Below are 20445 nucleotides of genomic sequence, written 5' to 3'. Positions count from 1 at the left end.
GAAGAAGAGTCAGAAGTCACAAACAGGCCAATGGAGATAAGCTGCCAGGGGTGCCAGCTTGGCCCTGCAAGGTACAGTCGTCTTGGTTTTGTGGTGTGGTGCTCTCTGTGGGTAGTGGGACAGCTGGGGTGAGGTGGAGTTAGTTCTGAAGCTCGGATGCCCAGATGTGTGACTGTTGAGCAGATGTTAGTGCTTTGAACCTTTGCTTTCAGGAGGTTTACACCTGTTTCTTATCTTCTCTCATGCTGTTGCTCAGCATACTCCAGAAGTGTCGTCGTCTGCTGCTTCCTGCTGCTGTCCCCATAAATGCAGAAATAAAGAACCCGTCCGTATTGTTATCTTCTGTGCTGAACGGCCAAATACTTGAGTTACTGGAAAACTAAACGGTAGATGAGAACATACGGCTTCTTAATAGCTTCTTCATTAATTAAGAAGCCAAATGGAATATTTTACTAACTTAAGTGGGTACAAGTTATCTTGGCTAGCATGCTTAGTCCCGATAAAGGCCTCACAAAGTGACAAACCTGTCCTAAGTATCAGGTGCGAGCAGGAGAGCTGCAGTGTGCTTGCTCTGACAGCTGTCTGTTGTTGCTTGGGAGACAGGTGCAGTGTGCAGCCCTGCAGTGAGTAGCTCAGGGGCAGTGTCCCCATGCAATGCTGCCCAGAGCAACTTGCACCTGGAGCCTACATGTGGGACCAGTAAAACAGAGAATGTGGCAGCGAATGCCAGCAAGAGCAAAGGGCAGAACCTTCCCAGAAGGAGAGTGCTGTGTGCCTTTGCTAAATTGCTAGAGCACGTGCTCTCTGCGGTCAGGTTATCAGGTGCTGATGTGCACCCTGTCGTGAACCGAAGAGGATTTTCCCTTCTTGTCTCCAGTGAGCTGACCATGCTCTGGTGCCTGCTCTTGAGTAGTGGTAGCACTCTGGTTTCTGAGTTCCTCCTTGAAACCTGTTGGGTACCCAAACAGGATCGTTACATTCTGCGTAGCTGCAAGTGAGACTTGGGAGGATCTATGTTGAATTACTATTGCTGATTAGGAGAATGGTGTTTAACGTTGTTGGAGCACGTATACCAGCATAAAGCGTTCCCAGCTACTGGGGATGGCTACCATTATTCTTTTGTAACTTCACGTTGGCTTGTAATTTGGAGCTCAAACAGCACCCCTAGAATCACTTCCTAAAAAATAGGTATTGTTGAGTAATTGCAAAGGGTTTTCTCTTTCTTAATGAGTTATTTTGATTCTGTGTTTTTGTTAACAAAAGCAAGCATATATATAGTATAAATTGCTTCTTACATCAATGAAGTTTTACAAGCACGTGTCGTGTATTTCATTAGATATGGGCCTTAACAATGGAGTCTGTAATGCACTGTCTTTGCATTCAATGGCTGCATTTGAAAAAAGCAGCTTTTGTACCATTCAGATCATAATGTAATCCATTTTCTTCCTATTCTCCTTCAGATCCTGTCAAGATAGACTTCATTGCACTCAATTAGGAGGGAAATGATGCTTCTCTGCCTGGTCACTATTATTGTGAAGCATCAGAAGACAAAGTGTTACAGAGGCCCTCAGTTGCTGACAAAAGGCAGCAATCTTGATAATAAGCTTCAAGAAAAGGAAATCAGAATAGCAGCTGGTGTTTGAAATAGAAGTTGTAGAGGTGGGCAGGTGAGGTGCTGGGGATGAAGATGGAAGATTCAAGGCATACGAAACACCAGAGCTCTTGGGTGGCTGGAGACAGAGACCTGTGGATTTTGATGCACCATGGAAGACAGATTCAGAAGGAATGCCTGCAGAGCGATGCCTCTTCAGCTGGTGTTCCTTTGCTAGTGAACTTGCACGCTTTCTGCTGATAGTCATCTTTTTTGGATCATTTTTCTTGAACATCTTTCCTTGTGGCTTCATCTTCCCTGTGCAGTAGGAATTGCTCTGCATGCCCATGATATGCTTCTTCCCTGATACGTTGGTTTTTATCATGGAAAGTGTCATCCCTGCTGATCGATTAAACAATGTGATTATTTAGAGGAATAAAGAACATCCATACCATACACATACTCCACTGCTGAAGCACCTGGAGTTGCTCTGAATCTGTGGAGCAATTAATACGGGGAGCCGTTGGAATTCATTGTGGTCAAAATGATTGGATTGAAGTGGTTCAACAGCTGAAGAGGATTTGCTGCTTCAGCTAAGGGAAGTGTTGTAGGTGGTGAGCTTGCACGTATTCAGTGTATCGCGTAGTCAATCTTCTATACCCTTCATAGAGAAAAGAGATGAGCAGAGTTCCTGAAGTGACTAAAGAGTGCTCAGGAAGCTGTGGCTGATGAAAATATTTTTGCCTGACTCTTAATTACTTTGTTCTTTGAACCGATGGCAGTCCAATTGCTGCTTTTCACTCAGAGTGGTGGTAGTTCTTGTTGGCAGTGCCTCGCTGCAGGTGTAGGGTGTAATTAATTCTCAGTAGCTTTGGATTCTCTGTGCTCTGGATGGCTGTGCACAATACAGATAAGGTGCTGAAGTATGGATTTAAGACCTCTGTGCTTGGTTTAGTTTACAGAATGAATTGGTCGAGGTAACACCACCACTTGGGTGGGATTGCTGACTGTTGGCAAAGAGTACAAGAAGAAAAACACAGTTTTTGTGGAGTATTTGCTCTCTGAGGACGCCCAGTCACGCGAACTGTCCCTAAAATATTCGATCCCAGAGTGTTTTAGTGATAAGCAGCTGCAGTGGTTTTGTCATTGAGGGAATGTTAACAAAATCTGCTTGAGTGGAAATAAGGGTTATAATAGCTGTTAAGACTTTAAAAGCAACCGAAGTGGGGGAAAAGAAAAAGCCTGCTGTGTTACCAAATTGCTTCTAATAATAACCTGTCTGCCAAGGTCTGTATTTTCTGCTTCTACCCTTCGTATTTTGGTCTTGGAAAAATGCTTTTAATCAGTTGAGTCTCACCCTGTGTTTTGGAAAACAGCTTGGTGTTTGATTTGGGAGAAATGCCAGAGGCCTTGCCTCTTTCCACTATGTGATAGTGCAAGGAAAATCGTAGATTCCCCCTCCAATGGCAGTAGAATATTTGCTATCTAAGCAGGCAGGGAAAGATAATGAGTCTCTCTTTTCTTCTGCAGTCTGCCTTCTTATTGCAGCTTCTTCCATTTTTTATTAACAAGATGCTCTGTTCAATACAGTGTTTTTCCTTCAGCTGCTTCCTTGCAAGCACTTCAGCTGCCACCAAGCAAGACTGGCAGTGCAGTGGTACCCCTGCTCGGCAGGGAAGCTGCTTGTGCTTCAACACGTGGGTGTTTGGTTGCTGCTTTGCCATTTTTGTCATACTCCAGTAGATGGGCAGTGTGACCTAGATGTGGAAGTGGTGTTCTCTACACAGGAGTAGATTGGTTTGGGTCATTACTTAGCTTAGGATGATGCCCTTCTGTTATGCATCTTTCTGAAGCTTCTGCTGCTTGTGATGGGAGGCAGTTCTGTGTAGTTCTAGGCAGCCTTCATAGGCACAGTGAAGTGTTTTTTGCCATAAGCTGAAATGCTTCGGCTTCACATTGGGTGTACATTTGGCCTTTGCTCTTGGAGGCATGAGGAAAGGGTAACTGAAAGTTGTTGCAGAGAAAGCTTGGGTGTTAGTATTAGTCAGTTTGTCAAACTTACTGTGCGAGTCTTCCCTTCTTACCTGTTGTCAAACACAGGTAAGAAGGGCAGAATAAACTGCTGAATGTCAGCCTAGGCTTGGTTTGGAGTTATCTTGTGACCAGGTTCGGTACTGTTGTGTTGGGCCAGAGAAAAAAGCAGTCGGATGAACTGAGTTATAGCTGAGTAGGGGAGGCGGGTGTTCTAGCTGCTCTCACTTGTGCTGGCCCGCTAGGGTTTGTTGGGGTATCTCAAAGAATTGAAGCTTTTGTCAAAAGATGTTTTTAGGCTGTTCTTGTGGTAATTTCCCTTATCGCAAGATAGATGTTTTGGTGGGTGTGGGAGGGAGGGATGGGTTCTGCCAGTATTGAAGGGAGAGGTGAAATGTGTAGATAAGAATCTTATCTAAACATCGCTACACTTCAGAAGTTGTTTCTCTGTGTTTATCGGGTGTGCTCCTGTGGTGGGCCCTTCTAGGGGGTGGGGTGGCCCTCTTGTTCTAATTTTGATTCTGAGCTGCCTCTCAGGAGGATGGAAGCCTCTTCCCCTTTCCCCAGCTGGGCTGTCTCCTCTTTGGGACTCAGCCGTGTGGCAGAGCCTCTAGCAGGTGTTCTCACTTCATGCCTTCTTAGCAAACCCTGCCTCTTGCCCGTCTCACATCACACTCCTGCGCCTGCTGACCAGTGCGCTCAGCTGCGGCCAGCCTGGGCCCAGCCTTGGTGCCACCGTGCTTCAGATGACATGCTTTGTGCCCCTTGTGCACCTGGATCTCCTTTCATTTTCCTTGTTGGACTGATTGTTTTCTTGTTTTTGCTTGTATGACTTTGAACCGTAAACGATACTAAATCTCACTTCAGCTTCATTGCTGATGTTTACATTTACTGCCTCTCTAATAGAGATAAACAGTGCCGGCGACCCACAGCACCTCGTGCTCTGCTCTGGCTCAGCTCAGTGGTACCTGAAGACAGCAGACTTCAAGGAGAATGATGTAACTGCTCCCCAAACATAAAAAAAATGTTTGGAACTTTATCTCCTGAACTAGGAATAGGTTATCGTTGTTGACTCTGCTTTGGCTGACTATGGATAACGTTTCAGGTCATGGCCCGGTGTGGTATTTGTTTGTTCTTATTCCTATAGATTTACAGACAGAAGGGGTTTGAAGTCTGCCATCTGTTTTCTAAGCAAGGGAGAAAGCAGAGCGACTTCTCATTGCGCAGGTTTATCGTATTATGTATTCTTACTGTCTGGTTGACTTGATAATTTAGTATTTTCAAAATACAGAATGCTATAGCAACCTGTAGGGATAACCTGATGTGAATATGTTCAGATCTGCCTAAGAAAAACAACAAGAGGGCATCTCGTAGGCAGCTTAGACCTGTTGATCTTTAAGAGAATTTTTTCTGCAAGTGTGTAATTAGTGATGTGAGACCGCCCCGGGATGGCACGGTGTGTCAGGCAGCAGAGCTTGAATTGTAGGCCGTGCTGGGGGCCAGCGGGCGCACTGTTCCCCAGGTGCCTCCTGCAGTGTGCTGTGTGTTACTGGGAAAATGAAACCATCGGCATAATCAAAATGTTCCTCTTAGGGAGAGCTTCGCCTGTTCTATTTCTGCCTGCGTTTTCAAGTTAAAAAACAGCAAACGTTGGAGGTGTTTTTTAGGACGTAAAGCATCAGGGTATGCAACCTGCAAAAGCTAAACCCGTGATCAGGCACGTTTAATTCTCAGTAGCAGCTCTGTGAGCGGCGGGGCTGTGCCTAGACATGAAGTGCTCCAACTAATGAGTGCCTTAGCGAGCAAGTGGATTTCTATTTGAGGCTGTTGTGTGTTTGAACTTCGTAACATTTAATTCTTGCTATGGCTGCAAATAGGAACAAGAACTCAGCTGTGAAATTAAATAATTATGGCAGTAGAATTTGAGTATAGACATAGGCTTAATATTTGGATGAGACAAATTGTCGGGTTTTGGCTTAAGGTGGTTCTGCTCTTCTGTTAGCGATTGGGAGAACTGGAGGCGTCTTGAGTTGAATGCAGTGGGAATGGTAAAATGATGAAATGAGGGCTTGAAAAGCATTGCGAAAGTCAGCGACTGGCATGCTCTGCCATAATATTTGCCACCAGTGTTCAGGACTGAGATTCAACCGCCTGTTGGTTTTAGGCTCTCGGAGTGCGGAGCTTTGCACGCCTGCATTTCCAACGGGTTAAAATTGTGCTTCTGATCACTGCAGAGATGCAAAGAAAAACTGTCCCCACAAACTGGCTGTGGAAGTTTAAATGACCGTCTGGAAAAAAACGTGGGTAAGCTGACCCCTTGGGGGAGCTGAGCAGGAGCGTGTCTCTGTGGGTTTGCCCTGGGGAGAACCTGCAGACACTGGTGGCATATGTGGAGATGCGTGGGGAGTGAACTTCAAAAGCCTCATGCTGCTGAATGCCAGCGTGACCGCGGCCTACTTCAAGTGTTCCCGTTCTTCCTTCTAAACTAGAGCCTGACATCAAAACAAGGAGCATGGAAGCAGACTTCTAAACCAGCCTTACATAATGAGGGCCTGTTGAGAATGGATTGGACGATTTGTTGGCTAAATGCTGCTGAGGTCGTTTCTATTTCTGCAGGGCTCTCGCTTTGCAAAAGGTTCTGTGTATTACTGTGTTGTAGCTTGAGTGGTGCACGAGGGGGTGTGAAAAGGGAGGCAGCGCCATGCCTGACGTATATCCTGCACACAGTGGGGTGAAGAGATAGCGGAGAAAGATCAAGTGGGCAGTGTTTTTGAAGAGTTTTCCTAATTGCACTTCTGAACACCGTTATTAATTAGGTGGTTTCTGACATTAAATATTGCAGCAGTTTGGGTATTTTTAAACGTTTGAGGTTTCTATTTCTATCAAGTGTAAGTGAGCACTTCAGTTCTGTGCGGTGCGCCTTAGCAGAGGTACAGCACACGCACTTCTCAGTGGAGTTACCTGAGCTGTTCCACTCATCCTTATGTCATAATATTTGCATGTTTGGGGAAGAGCAAAAATAACGCATAAATCCTTCTATTTTGTTCAGGTTCAGGTGCAAGTCCATCCTAAGCTCTCCTCTACCGAAGATGCGTTGCAGTACGTGGAGGAGCTAATTCTCCAGTTGCTAAATATGTTGTGTCAAGCCCAGCCGAGAAGTTTTCTGGATGTAGAGGTATAGAGAGTGTTTATTATAAATCTGATCTCTCTTTTGCAACTTAATTTGAGCTGCTGTATGAAAAGTTAGTATAATAATAATTTCACAATGTAAAAGGCAACTGTTGGTATAAGAGGGAAAAGCACTAATTATGTATGTTTATGTAACAGAACCTTCAGCATGAAACCTCTGCTGAATTACCTAACAGGTGATTCTCCAATCAGTTGCCTTTGTAGTTTGGTGTGCAGTAAAACTGTCTCTGTGATCCACGTTACTTCGTAGCAGTTGGGAAGCATAACTTCTGAGCATAAAGCTGAAAGCTAACTGGTTCCTTTAAAAAGACTTTTATTTCACCGCCCCCAGTACTGCATGCTGACTCTACCTGCATAGACTGAGACCTCACACTGCTTTCTCAGCCTGCTGATAATAGCTGGTACCCCTCAGAACTCAGAACTAAAATAATTCAATCACTTGTCAGAATGAGTCAAAGAACACTTCTTTGTGTAGAAATGTCTTTTGATTCTTTTGTCAAAGACTTTCAGCCTGACGTTTGAGGAGAAGTGTCTTCATTTAAGAAACAAGCCAATTTAGTCATGCCCTAAGCCCATGAATATCTTGGTAGCCTTTTGTGCTTAGATGTGCTGCAGACTCCATTTGTAGTGAGCACACTGGTGTCCAGCACCTGGGGGCTGTGCCAGGTTAGGTTGCTAAACAAGATGCAACTTCCTTGCTTTCTGAGGAAAGTGTAGAAGAGAAGTACTGACAGGTATGTGGGGGGCTGAGGAGCTAACAGCCTAACAAAAAATCCACCAAGCTGTCTCAGAGCTCAAGATTCACGAGTTCTGTGTGTTTATGTAGAAGAACCGTCAGCATAAAACCTGCTGAGTTACCTAAGAGGTGTTTTTCCCATCAGTTGAACTTGTTGTTCAGTGCCCAGTAAAACTGTCTGTGTGAGCTGTCTTACTGCATAATAGCTGGTCATAAATTTCATCCTTCCTTTTCTGAATGCTGACTCCCCAGTGGTGGTCAGGATCCCCTCTCACGGCTGGCCTGTTTTGCAATGTTCTTCTGGTCAGCGGAGGTTTGTGGAAGATTGCATCAAGTGTTTTGTTGCTGCTGTTTAAAACACAACATCAAATGGAACGTTGCTTTAAGATTCCTGATGATGGTCAAATCAAGCCCTTAGGATGAGAAATAGAAGAACTGAAGATGATCAGGCAACCTCAGTTTACCCCCTTAGTGTTTATACGTGATGATGCTGTCTTTAATTACATGGTCTTACACGTTTGTTTTTCCCTCGGGTCACCTTAATTCTTCAGTCAGCAGTCTGAGCTGCATTAGGGGAATGATTTGGTGTTAGCAAATGAGTTGTAGGTTATTTTGTACAACACCTCCATTTTCCTTTTGCAGAGGTGAAGGGGGAAAAAAAGGTAGAAGGCTGTATTTCAGAGAGTTGGGTGCTATCTTTACAGAGCTGTAATCTGTCCCGTATGTTTTTTTGGAAACTTTTTGTTTGTGTACTTCGCCCTTTGTAGTGGTCATAAATTTCATCTTCCTCATTTCATGGTTGCTCAAATCGAGGTCATATTTACGTAAGTGAGCACTTGCAATTGTAACAGTCAGTGGTCCAAAAAATGAGATGTGAAGTTATCTGAAAAGTTAGATTTCTGACTGCTTTGTTTAAGCACCTGGGCTACCAAAACCAGGCAGGTTTTTGAATCTCTGGAGACCCGTGTGTGAGCTCCAACAGCAGAGCTCCTTGGAACGTGGTCCGTGCATAGGTATTTACTTTACGGGCATGCTGGATGAAGTAAATAAACTGCTGTGGCTGGTCTATACAAGGAGTAAAGCACTAGGATGAGACACAGTCCTGTATTTAAGTGCTGAATTATCAGCATATGTCTGGTGAGGAAACTGCGTACAGAGACAACTTAATTCTGGTGCTTCTCAAGTTTTGAGCACTAAGTTTGTTTTTGATGATGATTTTTTGGTACAGCATCGTGAATGTAGTGAGGAGCTTGTGCCCAAAACAGTAGAATTTCAAGCTCTTATAGTCTGAGTATTGACATTGGTAGACATTCATCTGTTAAGTAGTGGAAGAGATTTCATAGTGTAGTGATATCACTGAGGTCATTCAGATAATGCGTTTACCCTTTAGTCCTTCTCTTTTTTTAAGGATCGTGTTCAGAAAAGCTTTCCCCATCCTATTGATAAGTGGGCAATAGCTGATGCCCAGTCTGCCATTGAGAAACGAAAACGAAGAAATCCGTTATCTCTCCCAGTAGAAAAAATCCATCCTTTATTGAAGGTAAGTAGCAATGTCAGCTTGCTTTTGGAATGCAATTGGAAGTTGACTGTTTTGTTTTGTGTGATTTCTGTTTGCTGTCTGAAATGTAAACAAACAAAAAAACAACAACGTATGTTTCTTTCAACGTAATTTAATTGTCAGTGTTTCCAGTTTAGTTAATTGCATATATTTCTTCTGCTTACCCGTCTAAGGATATTTCTGGAAATTTCTTGATTGTTTTTTGAGTCGTACAAAATAAGAATAACCAAATATGTAGCAAATGAGTGCATAGCTTTCTTTATCCACTAGAGAGTGCACTAGCTTTCAAGCAAGATTTCTGGGACAGTTCTTCACTGTGGTCACTTCTGTAGCTGTTAGAGCAGCATTTACAGTGATACTTTTTGTTTACTTGGCCTACAGACTGTTGCATTACTGTTACTGAAAAAAATAGACTGTATGTTGTGGATGTTGAGTAGAATCTTAAACTTATAGCACAGCTTACAAATCATATATTTTGACACCTGAATAACATGGGATATTTGTTTTTTTCCTTTCAGGAGGTTCTAGGTTACAAAATTGACCACCAAGTGTCTGTTTACATAGTGGCAGTATTAGAATACATTTCTGCAGACATACTAAAATTGGTTGGGAATTATGTACGAAATATAAGGCATTATGAGATTACGAAACAAGATATTAAAGTGGCAATGTGTGCTGATAAGGTAAGTTTAACTTTTTTTCCGTGTTAAAAGAACATTTCAGTTGAATTTTAAGAGGACAATATCTATTCCTTAGTGAGTAGGAGGTGTTGCACATTTGAAAGAAGAAATTGCTGCAGTAAAATACTGTTCCACTGATACAGCAAAGCTTTCGAAAAGCTAATTGAGTTACAGAGCTGTTGCTCGTGCTTATTAACAGGTAAATGTCTCTTTCTTTTGATATTGCTTGCCTAATCCCAGCAATGTGTAAATGCTTTAAAAATGGTGAAGCAGCACTGACTTCAAAATTTCACATTCTTTAGCTGTAATAGTTGGGCCTTCTTTTCTTCTTTGTATCTTAAAAAAAGAAGGCTGATTTGAAGCATGGGTATTCTCCCAAAATAAGACTGTATTGCAGTATTGCTGTGGTCAAGTGGTTAAAAATAGATAAACGTGGGCATCTCTGTTTCTCTGTATGCATCCATACTTTTATTGTCAGGTCATCCTTCCTGTGGCTTCAGAGAAGTCATCAGATTCAGACAGCAGTTACCTCTTTACCCAGTGATCCAGCAGTGCTGGAGAGCAGCCCGTTGTGTTTCACGTGCCTTCGCACTCTAGTTTCTGTGGCCATCTCATCAGCATCTTGAGTTTTCCATTGTTTAAAAAAACCAAAGCCTGAAGTTAGTCCTTTAACAGATGGGACTTGAGAGACGCTCCTCCTGCTGTAGTCCAGTGGATGCTTTGTCTGGGGCTGTGTTAATCAGTATCTTTGGTTGGACTTGCATCTACTTCAGGGAGTGTCTTGTTCAAGCCTGCATTTTTTTTCCATCATGCTTCTATCTTCATCTCAAGAGGAAAGAAAGGTGTTGTGTGAGGTTGTGAGGAGTGAATTACTGGTCAGGAGAGTTGTCTTGGTCATTTGGCCTTACTTTTGGATGCACCCTCCTGGGTTGTTACCGCAGCGTTTGGAGCTGTGTGCTTGAATATCGAGTAGGAACAGTGCTGTTGCTGCATGTCTCTCTGTGTCTTAGGCAGGGATGGGTGATGAGTAGAAGAGGCTCATTTGGAAACTGCGTTGGGCACTTGTGCATTGGAGGAGGAACTCTTTTTAATATGTACGTAGAAGAAGCTTTTGGGAGCTCTGAAGTGGGCATATTGATTTACTGTCTCAGTGGAACAAGCCATTGGCAGGTATTCCCAAAATGTTTTCCAGCCACTTCAAGGACCTTTAGGTTCCTGCTGCCAGTGTGTGCATTCTACTTTTTTTTTTTTTTTAACAGAACAACCAAAAGTTTGTCTCTTTTCCAGATGCTTTCACACTTCTCTTTGTGCCACCTGTCCATCTGAAAAAATTCTACTTTGTTTAAAAAACAAAACAAAACAAAAAAACAGAAAAACCACAGAGCAAACAAAACCACACGAAAAAACCATCACCTGTATTAGAATGCAAGCTATTTTTATTTGACTGTCTGCTCATGCTTCTGAACGCTCTAAGTGATGCCAATTCAACAGAAGTGAGGAGCTATTTGGGACAAATCCTACCAGTGTGTGGGCACGCCAGAATTTATCACAGATATCGGGGTTCTGAGTTAGAGTCACAAATGGCTTTCTGTTAAAGCCTAAGGTGAAGAGCCAGAATGCACATGCTTCTTCATAATATTGCATCTTTAGAATCTTAGATTGTGTAGGCTTATTCAGTGTTACAGTACGTGACTACATGCTAACATCTCTGTACTTCATAGAGCTCTTAAAGCGATGATTGATTTTTAGGACCGTGTTCTGAAACATGCCAAGACTGGCCTGAGTGATGGGGTTCTTCAGAAATTTGCACTGCAAATAATGACTTGCAAATTCGTAACAGTGCGTGTTGCTTTCATAATGCTCAACCAATTGCAGAACAATACGTTCAAACGCTGCTGCTGCTTAGTTTGGTTTAGTAGAAATAATAATTTTATTTTCTGAGCGCTTACTGGTAGGTCTTGAGAAGTAATTCTTGTTGCTTGATGGCTTTCTCTCTCTTTGCTGCCTAGGTGTTAATGGATATGTTCCATCAAGATGTAGAAGATTTAAGTGCACTAACTTTATCTGATGAAGAGCCTTCCACTTCAGGGGAGCAAACCTATTATGACCTGGTGAAGTCATTCATGGCAGAAGTTCGGCAATATATAAGGGAACTTAATCTCATTATCAGAGTCTTTAGAGAGCCATATGCCTCCAACTCCAAACTATTTTCATCTCATGTAAGTGTTGTGTTTAAATAAATATATGTATATGTAACATAATGTATAAATCTCAGTAAACATTTATTAAACGGAATTTAACATGTCCGTAGCAGAGAAAACACTTCCCTTGAGTTCTGAAATGTGAATTGTAAAGGAATATTTGTGAGGAAGCATCTTCCTGTAGAAGAAACGATTCAATTTTATGTACTCACTTGCAGGAAGGACTAGTTTAAGGTTGGTCAATGCTCTCTGCCATGTTAAATTCATTGTAAATGCTTATATTTGTATACATACGTATACAAAGTCATTGTTTTAAAAATAAATGCTGTGATTTTGTATTTCAAAAGATACGCAATATAGATTATAAAATCTTGTTCTGATTAAGGAGATGTTTAATTCTCGTATCGTAACAGAGTTGTTTTGCACAGAACACTTTGTCTCGAATTGTGTCCAGCTCCTTGTTGATTTTTGTCTGTTTCTGCTGCTTTGCAGGACGTTGAAAATATATTTAGTCGTATATCAGACATTCATGAACTTAGTGTAAAGTTGTTGGGTCATATAGAAGACACTGTTGAAATGACAGATGAAGGTAGTCCTCATCCGTTAGTAGGCAGCTGTTTTGAAGATATGGCTGAGGTAAGAAAATACTGATTTTTCTGTTGTGTTGTTAATCACATGTGTTTTTGAGGATTTGCATATAGGTGCTAAGCGTATGCTTGCGCAAGCTGCCTTTGTTTATATTTTTATTTCCTTTTCTAACCCTCCCCCAGTCATGAGCAGACTATTTTTTTTCTAGAGTGCATTCACTTTTATAGTCTTAGTCTTCAATTTTTATAGGCTGTTTAATCTTTAGTTAACGTGGCAGGGGTGGGGAAGGGGGGATGGGAACAAACAACAACAACCCTGTGATTAGATTTCAACAGCAAAGTGAAGCAAGGGCTTCTTTGCCAGCAGGTGTCCTGAGGTGGTGAGGAGGGCTGTTGCACTAGGCTTTCTAGGGGATGGAGACTGAAGCTTGCAGAAGGAGGAAATCATAGAGGAAGGTCTTCAAAAGGAATGTTGTGCCTGAGCTTCTGCAAAAATTTACCAATCAAAAACTAATCGAAGCCTTCTTTAAGCAAGGAGTTACCTCTTTACCACAGACTATGGGTGAATAACTGTGTTGACATCTGTCGAGAGGACAAGTTACTGTGATTGAAGTAATTCAGGAGATTTCTACAGGTCATGAGAACTGATGTGGATTTGACAAGTGGAGTGTTTGATGGATGACGAACTGGTTGTGAGAATTATTCCCAGAGAGTGGTGATCAGTGGCTCAATGTCTAAATGGAAATCAGTGACAAGTAGTGTCCCTCAGAGTTTAGTACTGAGACTTATGCTCTTTAAACATCTTCATCAATGACATCAGCAGTGGGATTGAGTGTAAATTCAGAAAGTTTGTGAATGACAGCAAAGCTGTGTGGTGCAGTCGGCACACCTGGCTGGGATGCCATTCAGGGAGACCTAGACAGGCTCCAGCAGTGGATCCAGGTGAATCTTGTGAGATTCAAGTGCAAAGCCAAGCACAAGGTCTTGCCCGTGGGCTGTGGCAAACCCCACTTATCAGTACAAGCAGGTGAATGTTAGGATAGAGCACAGCCTTACAAAAACCACCTGGGGGTACTGGTGGATGGCAGTTGGACATGAAGCAGCCACGTACCCTCACAACCCAGAGATACCCAACTGTATGCAGGTAAGCTCTGCAGAGATTGTCCGACCTGAATTATTCCATGAGTCATTTTACATAAAGCTTGACAGTGTTGATTCATCTCTACGTTTTAGAATAACTGGGCAAACAAATCTCTCCAATGTAGTATGTGTATTTTCTTTCAGCAATAAGTTTTAGTTATTAAATCAGTTTTGTATTTCTTTGTAGGAACTAGCATTTGATCCTTACGAATCGTATGCACAAGATATTTTACGACCTGGTTTTCATGATCATTTTCTAAGTCAATTATCGAAGCCAGGAGCAGCATTTTATTTACAGGTAACTTTCTTTTTAGCAAGCATTATTATTATTTTTATTTTTATTACATTATATTGTTGCTTCAGTACGTTTGTTTTAAGACTGAAACTTATTTCTTTTCTAGTCAATAGGTGAAGGCTTTAAAGAAGCTGTTCAGTATGTTCTCCCCCGGCTCCTCCTTGCCCCTGTTTACCACTGCCTTCATTATTTTGAACTACTAAAAGTAAGAACATTGTGTCACTGAATATTTTTCATCATTCTCTGTGTTGGATATTAGAGCTTTGTGGGATCAGTTAGATGTAGTAAAAATTTTGCATTTAAATAATTTGAATTTGTTCTGGTATGTACTTGAACTGTTTTACATCTGCTAATGCTTTTTGTGTTGAATTATCAAGTCAATGTTAGTTCAGAAATCAGTAGGGATATAAGTACTAATGTTCTTGGAATGATGGTTTAAACAGTGATGAAAGATAATGGCATATGGCTGTATCACAGAAAATGCTCAAGACTTTCTCAAGCTGACATTTTGTACGTTTAAGACTGCAGTAAGATTTCTTTTTGTTTAGACTTTATTCTCATGAAATAGTGACCTTACAGTGCACATCCCATGACGGGTGGGTATACAAGTGTTATCCTTCCTTCCCAGGAAGGCTTGGTTGAATTTTTTGCAATGAGACCTCACATTATTGTTACCATGCCAAAGACTGGATAGTACACACATGTATAGGAAATATATATGGCTTAATCTAGATATTGACTTAATCTAAATTTCTGAGGGATACAGAGTTTCAAACTTCTTCGTGTTAATTGTGTGAGGTAGTTTGGCTCAGAAGTGAAGGAAAGCGTGAAAGTTTATTTGGTTGTCTTGAGAAATAACCAAGCAGGTCATTTTTAAAACTGTAAACATAGTCTCAACACCATCTTTACTGGTTTAGGTCTAAGAGTACAGTTTTAAAATGTAGCTTATCTCATATAACTTAAAAAAAAAAAATTTTTGAGATTTATGCTCTGTTTGTCTAGCTTATGGGTTTGTTCCAGTTTTTTAGATATTCTTAACATTTTAAACATTTCCTTTTCTGCCTGTTCCTTGGGAGAGAGGTGTGATGCAGCTTGTGTGTGTTTTTTAATTTAAGAGACCTACACAGATAAGATTCCTCTGTTCATGTTTCTATTATATAGTCTTAAAATGTACTACCTCACTGCTTTGCATGCTCCTACATGAGTGTGCTATTGTCTTGTGTAATAGACATGGCATAAGTTAATGCTGCCTGAAACACATGCATCCTGGGTTACCTCTTGCCACTGGTGATTTTAACAAAGGAGGGTGTATGTGCTTAGGGAAGGAGGGAGGAACAGCTTGTATTTCATCTCCCAGGGCAAACTGGGTTCTCAAATAAACCCAGCTCCGCGAGGTTATTGGTCCTTTCACAACTCTATACCTGTGCTTTATGTGAAATTCTTCCCTTCTCTCCCATTACCCCCTGTAGATATGATACTATTGAGTTGGATTTCGTTCAGCATGTGGTAATAACTTCACAGGCTTTCTTCACTGTGGTCTGCCAAATGGGATATATGTGATAGACAGTGATGGACAATAAGTGCATGTGAATTGAGACAGCAGCTTTCATGGCAGTAGTTTCATCTGTCAGTACATACATGGACACAACATATGAATACCTCCCTCAAACAGTTTCTGCTGGCAATTTTTGCTCTTACATCTAGAATCTTCAGACAGATTCTAGCTTGGTTGTGTTTAAAATTGGCCTAAATTGCTGCAAAAGGTGCTTGAGGAATTGTTCTGTTGTATAATCTTGCTATTTAATTGACACAAGATTGTATTGAATTATTTTGTACGGTAAGAATCCTGATTTAGTGTTGGTTAAGTGTATCTATGAATGATTAAGATGCATTCTACAAAAAGGGATCTCTTGAGACGAGGAAACAAAATGTAGGCAGAATATTGTATGGAAAAATGTTTTCTCTTGAATATGAGATTCTGAAGGATAAAGGGCTTAGCATTTTTCTTTGAGTGTGTTGTCTAATCTTACATGCTTTGAAGTTACCTGTTTAAAATGCATCTCAAAGTTACCTGCTAACAATGCAGACTACAAAAAAAATGCAGTTTCTCTCCACTGATGTTTATCATATTTAGAAGCTAAAGCCCATCTGAAGCCTGGCAGGGCACCAGGAACACACAAATACACGTTCTATTTTTGGCTGAAGCTCTTTGCTATAACTTTGTTGGAAAATCAGCATATGACTAAGGGCTGTGCTCTCCTTCAAAAAGCCTAAAAATTCCCAAACGTTTATGTAAGAAATTAAGCATATAAAATAGCAACTTCTTGTGAGACTGTGCCTTTGTGCAAATTTGCAGATACGGTGAATGGGCTTTCCTAGATGTTAACTCAACTTTATATGGAGTGGTACAGGTACTGCAATATTCAGGACCTTGAGTTACTGAAGATTCTTGCAAGATTTTTAAATTGAATTGGGCACAGTTTGAGATGCTGTAGATTTGTGTGTATGTGTGATGCTCTTTCCGTCTTTTTGGTAAATGGAAGATTATTCTAAAATTGATTTTTGTCTCAAAGCATATATAAATTTTGCTTGGACAAAATAATACTTTCTGGGAGACAGGATGGCTACATGGATATTTATGCAAGTACAGACTTGGCTACCATGACTTAAGAATGGAAATTTGTCTCTTAAGTATTTTTAACTTTGAATTCAAACTATAATAAGCTTAAATTTGCAAGGTGCTTTCATTTCAACAATAGCATTTTGTGCTTTCTACTTTTTTTTCCCCCCCCCCCCCCAAACACTGTTCTTAAATAACTTGCTAATCTTTACTGACTGACAATTTGGCTTGAGTGGAAGTACACCTCACTTGAACTTCTTCTTGTCTTCCTCTTTTGCTATATTAATGTAACTTTAAAAGAACAGTCTGGTTTGGCAGGCCTTCCGAGGTAAGGAACCACCCTTTCTCTAGCGTGGAGGAAAAGGATCCCAGGGATGTGAGCTGGCAGCCTGCTGAACATGAACCAGCAGTGTGCCCAGGTCAGGAGGGCCAACAGCATCCTGACTTGTGTCAACAACAGTACAGCCAGCAGGAGCAAGAAGGTCATTGTCCCCCTGTACTCAGCTCTGGTGAGGCTGTGCCTCGAGTGCCGTGTTCAGGGCTGGACCCCTCACTACAAGAAGGGCATTGAGGGACATGGTTTAGTGGGCAGTATTGGTGGTAGGTGGATGGTTGGGTGCAATGAGATGATCTTGGAGGTCTTTTCCAACCTTAATGATTCTGTGATAACACATAAGATAGTTTGTGATCCAGTCTGTACCTGGGCTGGATTACCTCGGTGTGGAGAATTGCTGAGTCTTAGTAGTTGAACTTTGGCAGTCTCCTAAGTTCTTACAGTGTCTGCAGTAATGGATTGTTGTCCTGAAATATTGTCTGTGTTGCTTGTATTTAGAGCTGGCAGTGTAATTATAGGTTCTGTAGTCTGATGTGCTTCTATCCAAGCACAGTAGCTTGTACATACAATATTGTTTTGAAAGTAAGAGAAAGAGCAAAAGTATTACTGCTTTACATGTATTCGTATACTTAACTGCAGATGGGAGTGAATTTGTTTTAGTTCTGTTGAAGATAATGTGCAGTTTTGTGTTTCTGCAGCAGTCGATGACTTACCTGCTGGGGAGCCTGATGCAACTGGGTGATAGTGTCTGCATGGTATATGAGTGTCTGGGAGGACAAAAGATTGGGTGATGTCAAAATAGGTCTCAAGTCTGATGTGGCTTGCTGGAATGTAAAGGTGAAAAAAACTAGCAACTTCTTCCTATTGTGAAGCCATGAAAACTTAAGTTACAGTGAAGACTTAAATTACTTGTGTAATGTTTCACTGGTACTGAACTTGTTCCTGTGGTAGGAGTTGGAGGCACATGCAGGTAAATGAAGCTCTGTAGTTCTTTGGTACCTCTTTGTGGTTGCCTTGATGACATTTCTCTTACTTTTCGCCTTTAAATGCTGAAGTGTTGGCCTCTAAGTCAGCTTTTTGTGTGTGACAGCCAAAGGAGGAAGATAAGGGAAAAGTAAGACTTTGTCCTACGTGCATGTGCAGTTTTCCCACAAAAGTGGTTACTAATTGGTCTCTCTGCAGCAACTTCTTAATTGAAAGAATTACCTAGAATGTATTTTTTGTCTGTTTAGCCGGGGTATTTCTGATGGGTTGTGTGTGTATCTGAGATGCATGCATTGGCATGCCTGTTGCTTGATTTGTTGGTGACAGCCATGTGTAATGGAGCTGTGATGTTCTGTTGCATTGGTGTTGCCTTTTTGTACTAGATACGTGTGGACTTTTGGAAAGCAGACTTCTATTTGGGGGAAACTTTCTAATGAGAAGGAATTACCTTGTAGAGTATTTTCTCCATTATTCTACTAAAATTGCTTTACTGCAAAAGCTGGATAAAATCTCAGCAGAACTAGAAGTAAAAATTCTTCCCTTTGCTCTACTTTCTGTGCTGCTCAGTGCTGTTTATGCAGTGTTATTGCCATTCTGCTGCCAGACCAACAAATGCTGCACTTTGGTCCCATGAAGCAAGGAGTAGGTTGGCATTGGGCCAGACTCTCCTTATCAAGGTGATGCCCTCTTTGGAGAAATCAAGTGCAACACTAACTATCTCTGCCTTTTTTTTCAGTGATGCATTTACATTCAGTTCCAGTACCCTATGTTCTGATCTGTGTTCTAGGATTTCCTGCAGGGCAAAGGCCTGGAACTTTGGGACCTAGGAAAGCTGGAGTGGGCAGACTGCCTTCTGGAGCTGATGATTAATTCCCAGTTCTCAGTGACAGCTGCTAATGTTGGTAGCTCCATCATACAGAATAGCAATTCAAGCTGAACACCCATGGCCAAGCTTTTGTGAGACTAAGCAAATGTATTACAGGAACTTGGACAAATTTTGGTATTTCTCCTTATAAATGAAAGTTCTGACACAAGGAATCACTACAGGACTGTGTAGGGGGGGAAAAAAACTTATTCTAGCTGGGACTTTGAACACCTGTTGGTAGTCATTAGTTTTTGGAACTGTGGTAGTCATGATACAGTCCTTGACAAACTTGTATTGTTGTGTTATCTTTTTAATAGCAGTAGCAGCCTGTTTCCCTGTTCTTCTTTTCTCCTTTGATTCCTGTGACCTTCTGTAGAAATGGAAGATCCTCAGATAATGATATATCTGTGTTTGAGACTGAATTTACTTGTTTTTTGTGTCTTTTTTCAGCAGAAATGTTTTTGGATGTGGAGATGGGGATTTAGTCTCACTACCAGTATGCTTTCTCCATTTACTTTTATTGCAATGGAGAAGGATATATGTAGGTTGCTCTGAAAGTAATGCCTCCTGTTTATTTCCATGGAAACTGCAACAGATACAAAGAGCACAATAACACTATTTGATAGAGCAAATTCTCAGATACAGCACACTCTTTTTCAACAATAGTAACCACCATTAGCTGTGTTTTTTCACCAGCAATGAAGAAGAGCCTGCATGCTGCGCTCGTACAGATCTGCACCAGTGGATATGAGCTGCTGTCTTCACTGCTGAAACACACCAACCACTGCCTCACTGTGCTCACATCCACTGTTGGATGTTTTGGCCTCTGATGTCATGAGCCAACGTAATAAAATGGAAGGCATTACTTTTGAAGCAGCCCTTAAAGTTCTCCAGTATTAAGGTCTAAGTTTTTTGTCAGTACTTTGATACCGCCAGTAGGAGCTGATGGAAAGATGTAAGAAATAACCAAGAAATAATAGAACATTCTGTATTCTTCATTCCTGTGGACTAAGTCAATAGATGGAGTCTTGCTTGTTGCTCACTTCCTCTGCTATTTTTTGTTAATCCTTTCTTAAATAAATTAACAGGGTTCTACCATTCCTACCCAGAAGGATCTCTGATACTGTGAATTCATCCAGAGTAGCATTCAAAAATTAATATGCTTCAACGCAAAGAGAAGTGTCATCTAGTTGAGCTCATGGCCTTGCAAACATACAGCAAGAATCAGATTCATTTGTGTTGGAGCAATAAAAGTAGATTTCAGTTTACTTTGGGGTTACTTTGGAGAGGAAAGGAAGATGTTTGCAGACTGTTGCTTTTATTGTGATGGAAAATTTTGGGGACAAAAGTAAAGAGTAGAAATACAAGTGTGGAAGCACATAGGTAAATGTTTTCTGGTACTTAAAATACAGATCTGATTAAGTGTTAACTTAAGTTATGCTTCTTGAATTTCTGATGTATTGTGCAAGTTGGCTGATAATTATGAGACAAACCAAAGTGACAGACAGTAAGAAAGAATTATAGAGCATGAAGACTCTGGAAGGATTTGTGCGAACTTGTATGTTTGTTGCAGAAAGGTAACGAATCTGTTGTGGAAGAGATGTCAGCACATACAAAAAACATACATTTTCAGA

The 20445-nt window shown here is 41.2% G+C and overlaps 1 protein-coding gene across 1 annotated transcript in view; it reads left to right on the top strand.

The window, feature by feature from the left end:
• Window positions 1-20445, top strand: part of SOS1 (SOS Ras/Rac guanine nucleotide exchange factor 1) — a 48712-nt gene that overhangs the window by 1587 nt on the left and 26680 nt on the right. The window contains exons 2-8 of the mRNA XM_085219109.1: window positions 6672-6797; window positions 8956-9087; window positions 9624-9788; window positions 11795-12004; window positions 12479-12622; window positions 13901-14011; window positions 14115-14213. Coding sequence (XP_085075235.1) covers window positions 6672-6797; window positions 8956-9087; window positions 9624-9788; window positions 11795-12004; window positions 12479-12622; window positions 13901-14011; window positions 14115-14213 — 987 coding nt within the window. The remainder of the gene's footprint in view (window positions 1-6671; window positions 6798-8955; window positions 9088-9623; window positions 9789-11794; window positions 12005-12478; window positions 12623-13900; window positions 14012-14114; window positions 14214-20445) is intronic.

This window comes from Meleagris gallopavo, chromosome 2, assembly GCF_905368555.1.
Source record: "Meleagris gallopavo chromosome 2, MGAL_WU_HG_1.1, whole genome shotgun sequence".
NCBI classification, from domain to species: Eukaryota; Metazoa; Chordata; class Aves; order Galliformes; family Phasianidae; genus Meleagris; species Meleagris gallopavo.
This window is presented reverse-complemented; position numbering and strand designations above follow the sequence as displayed.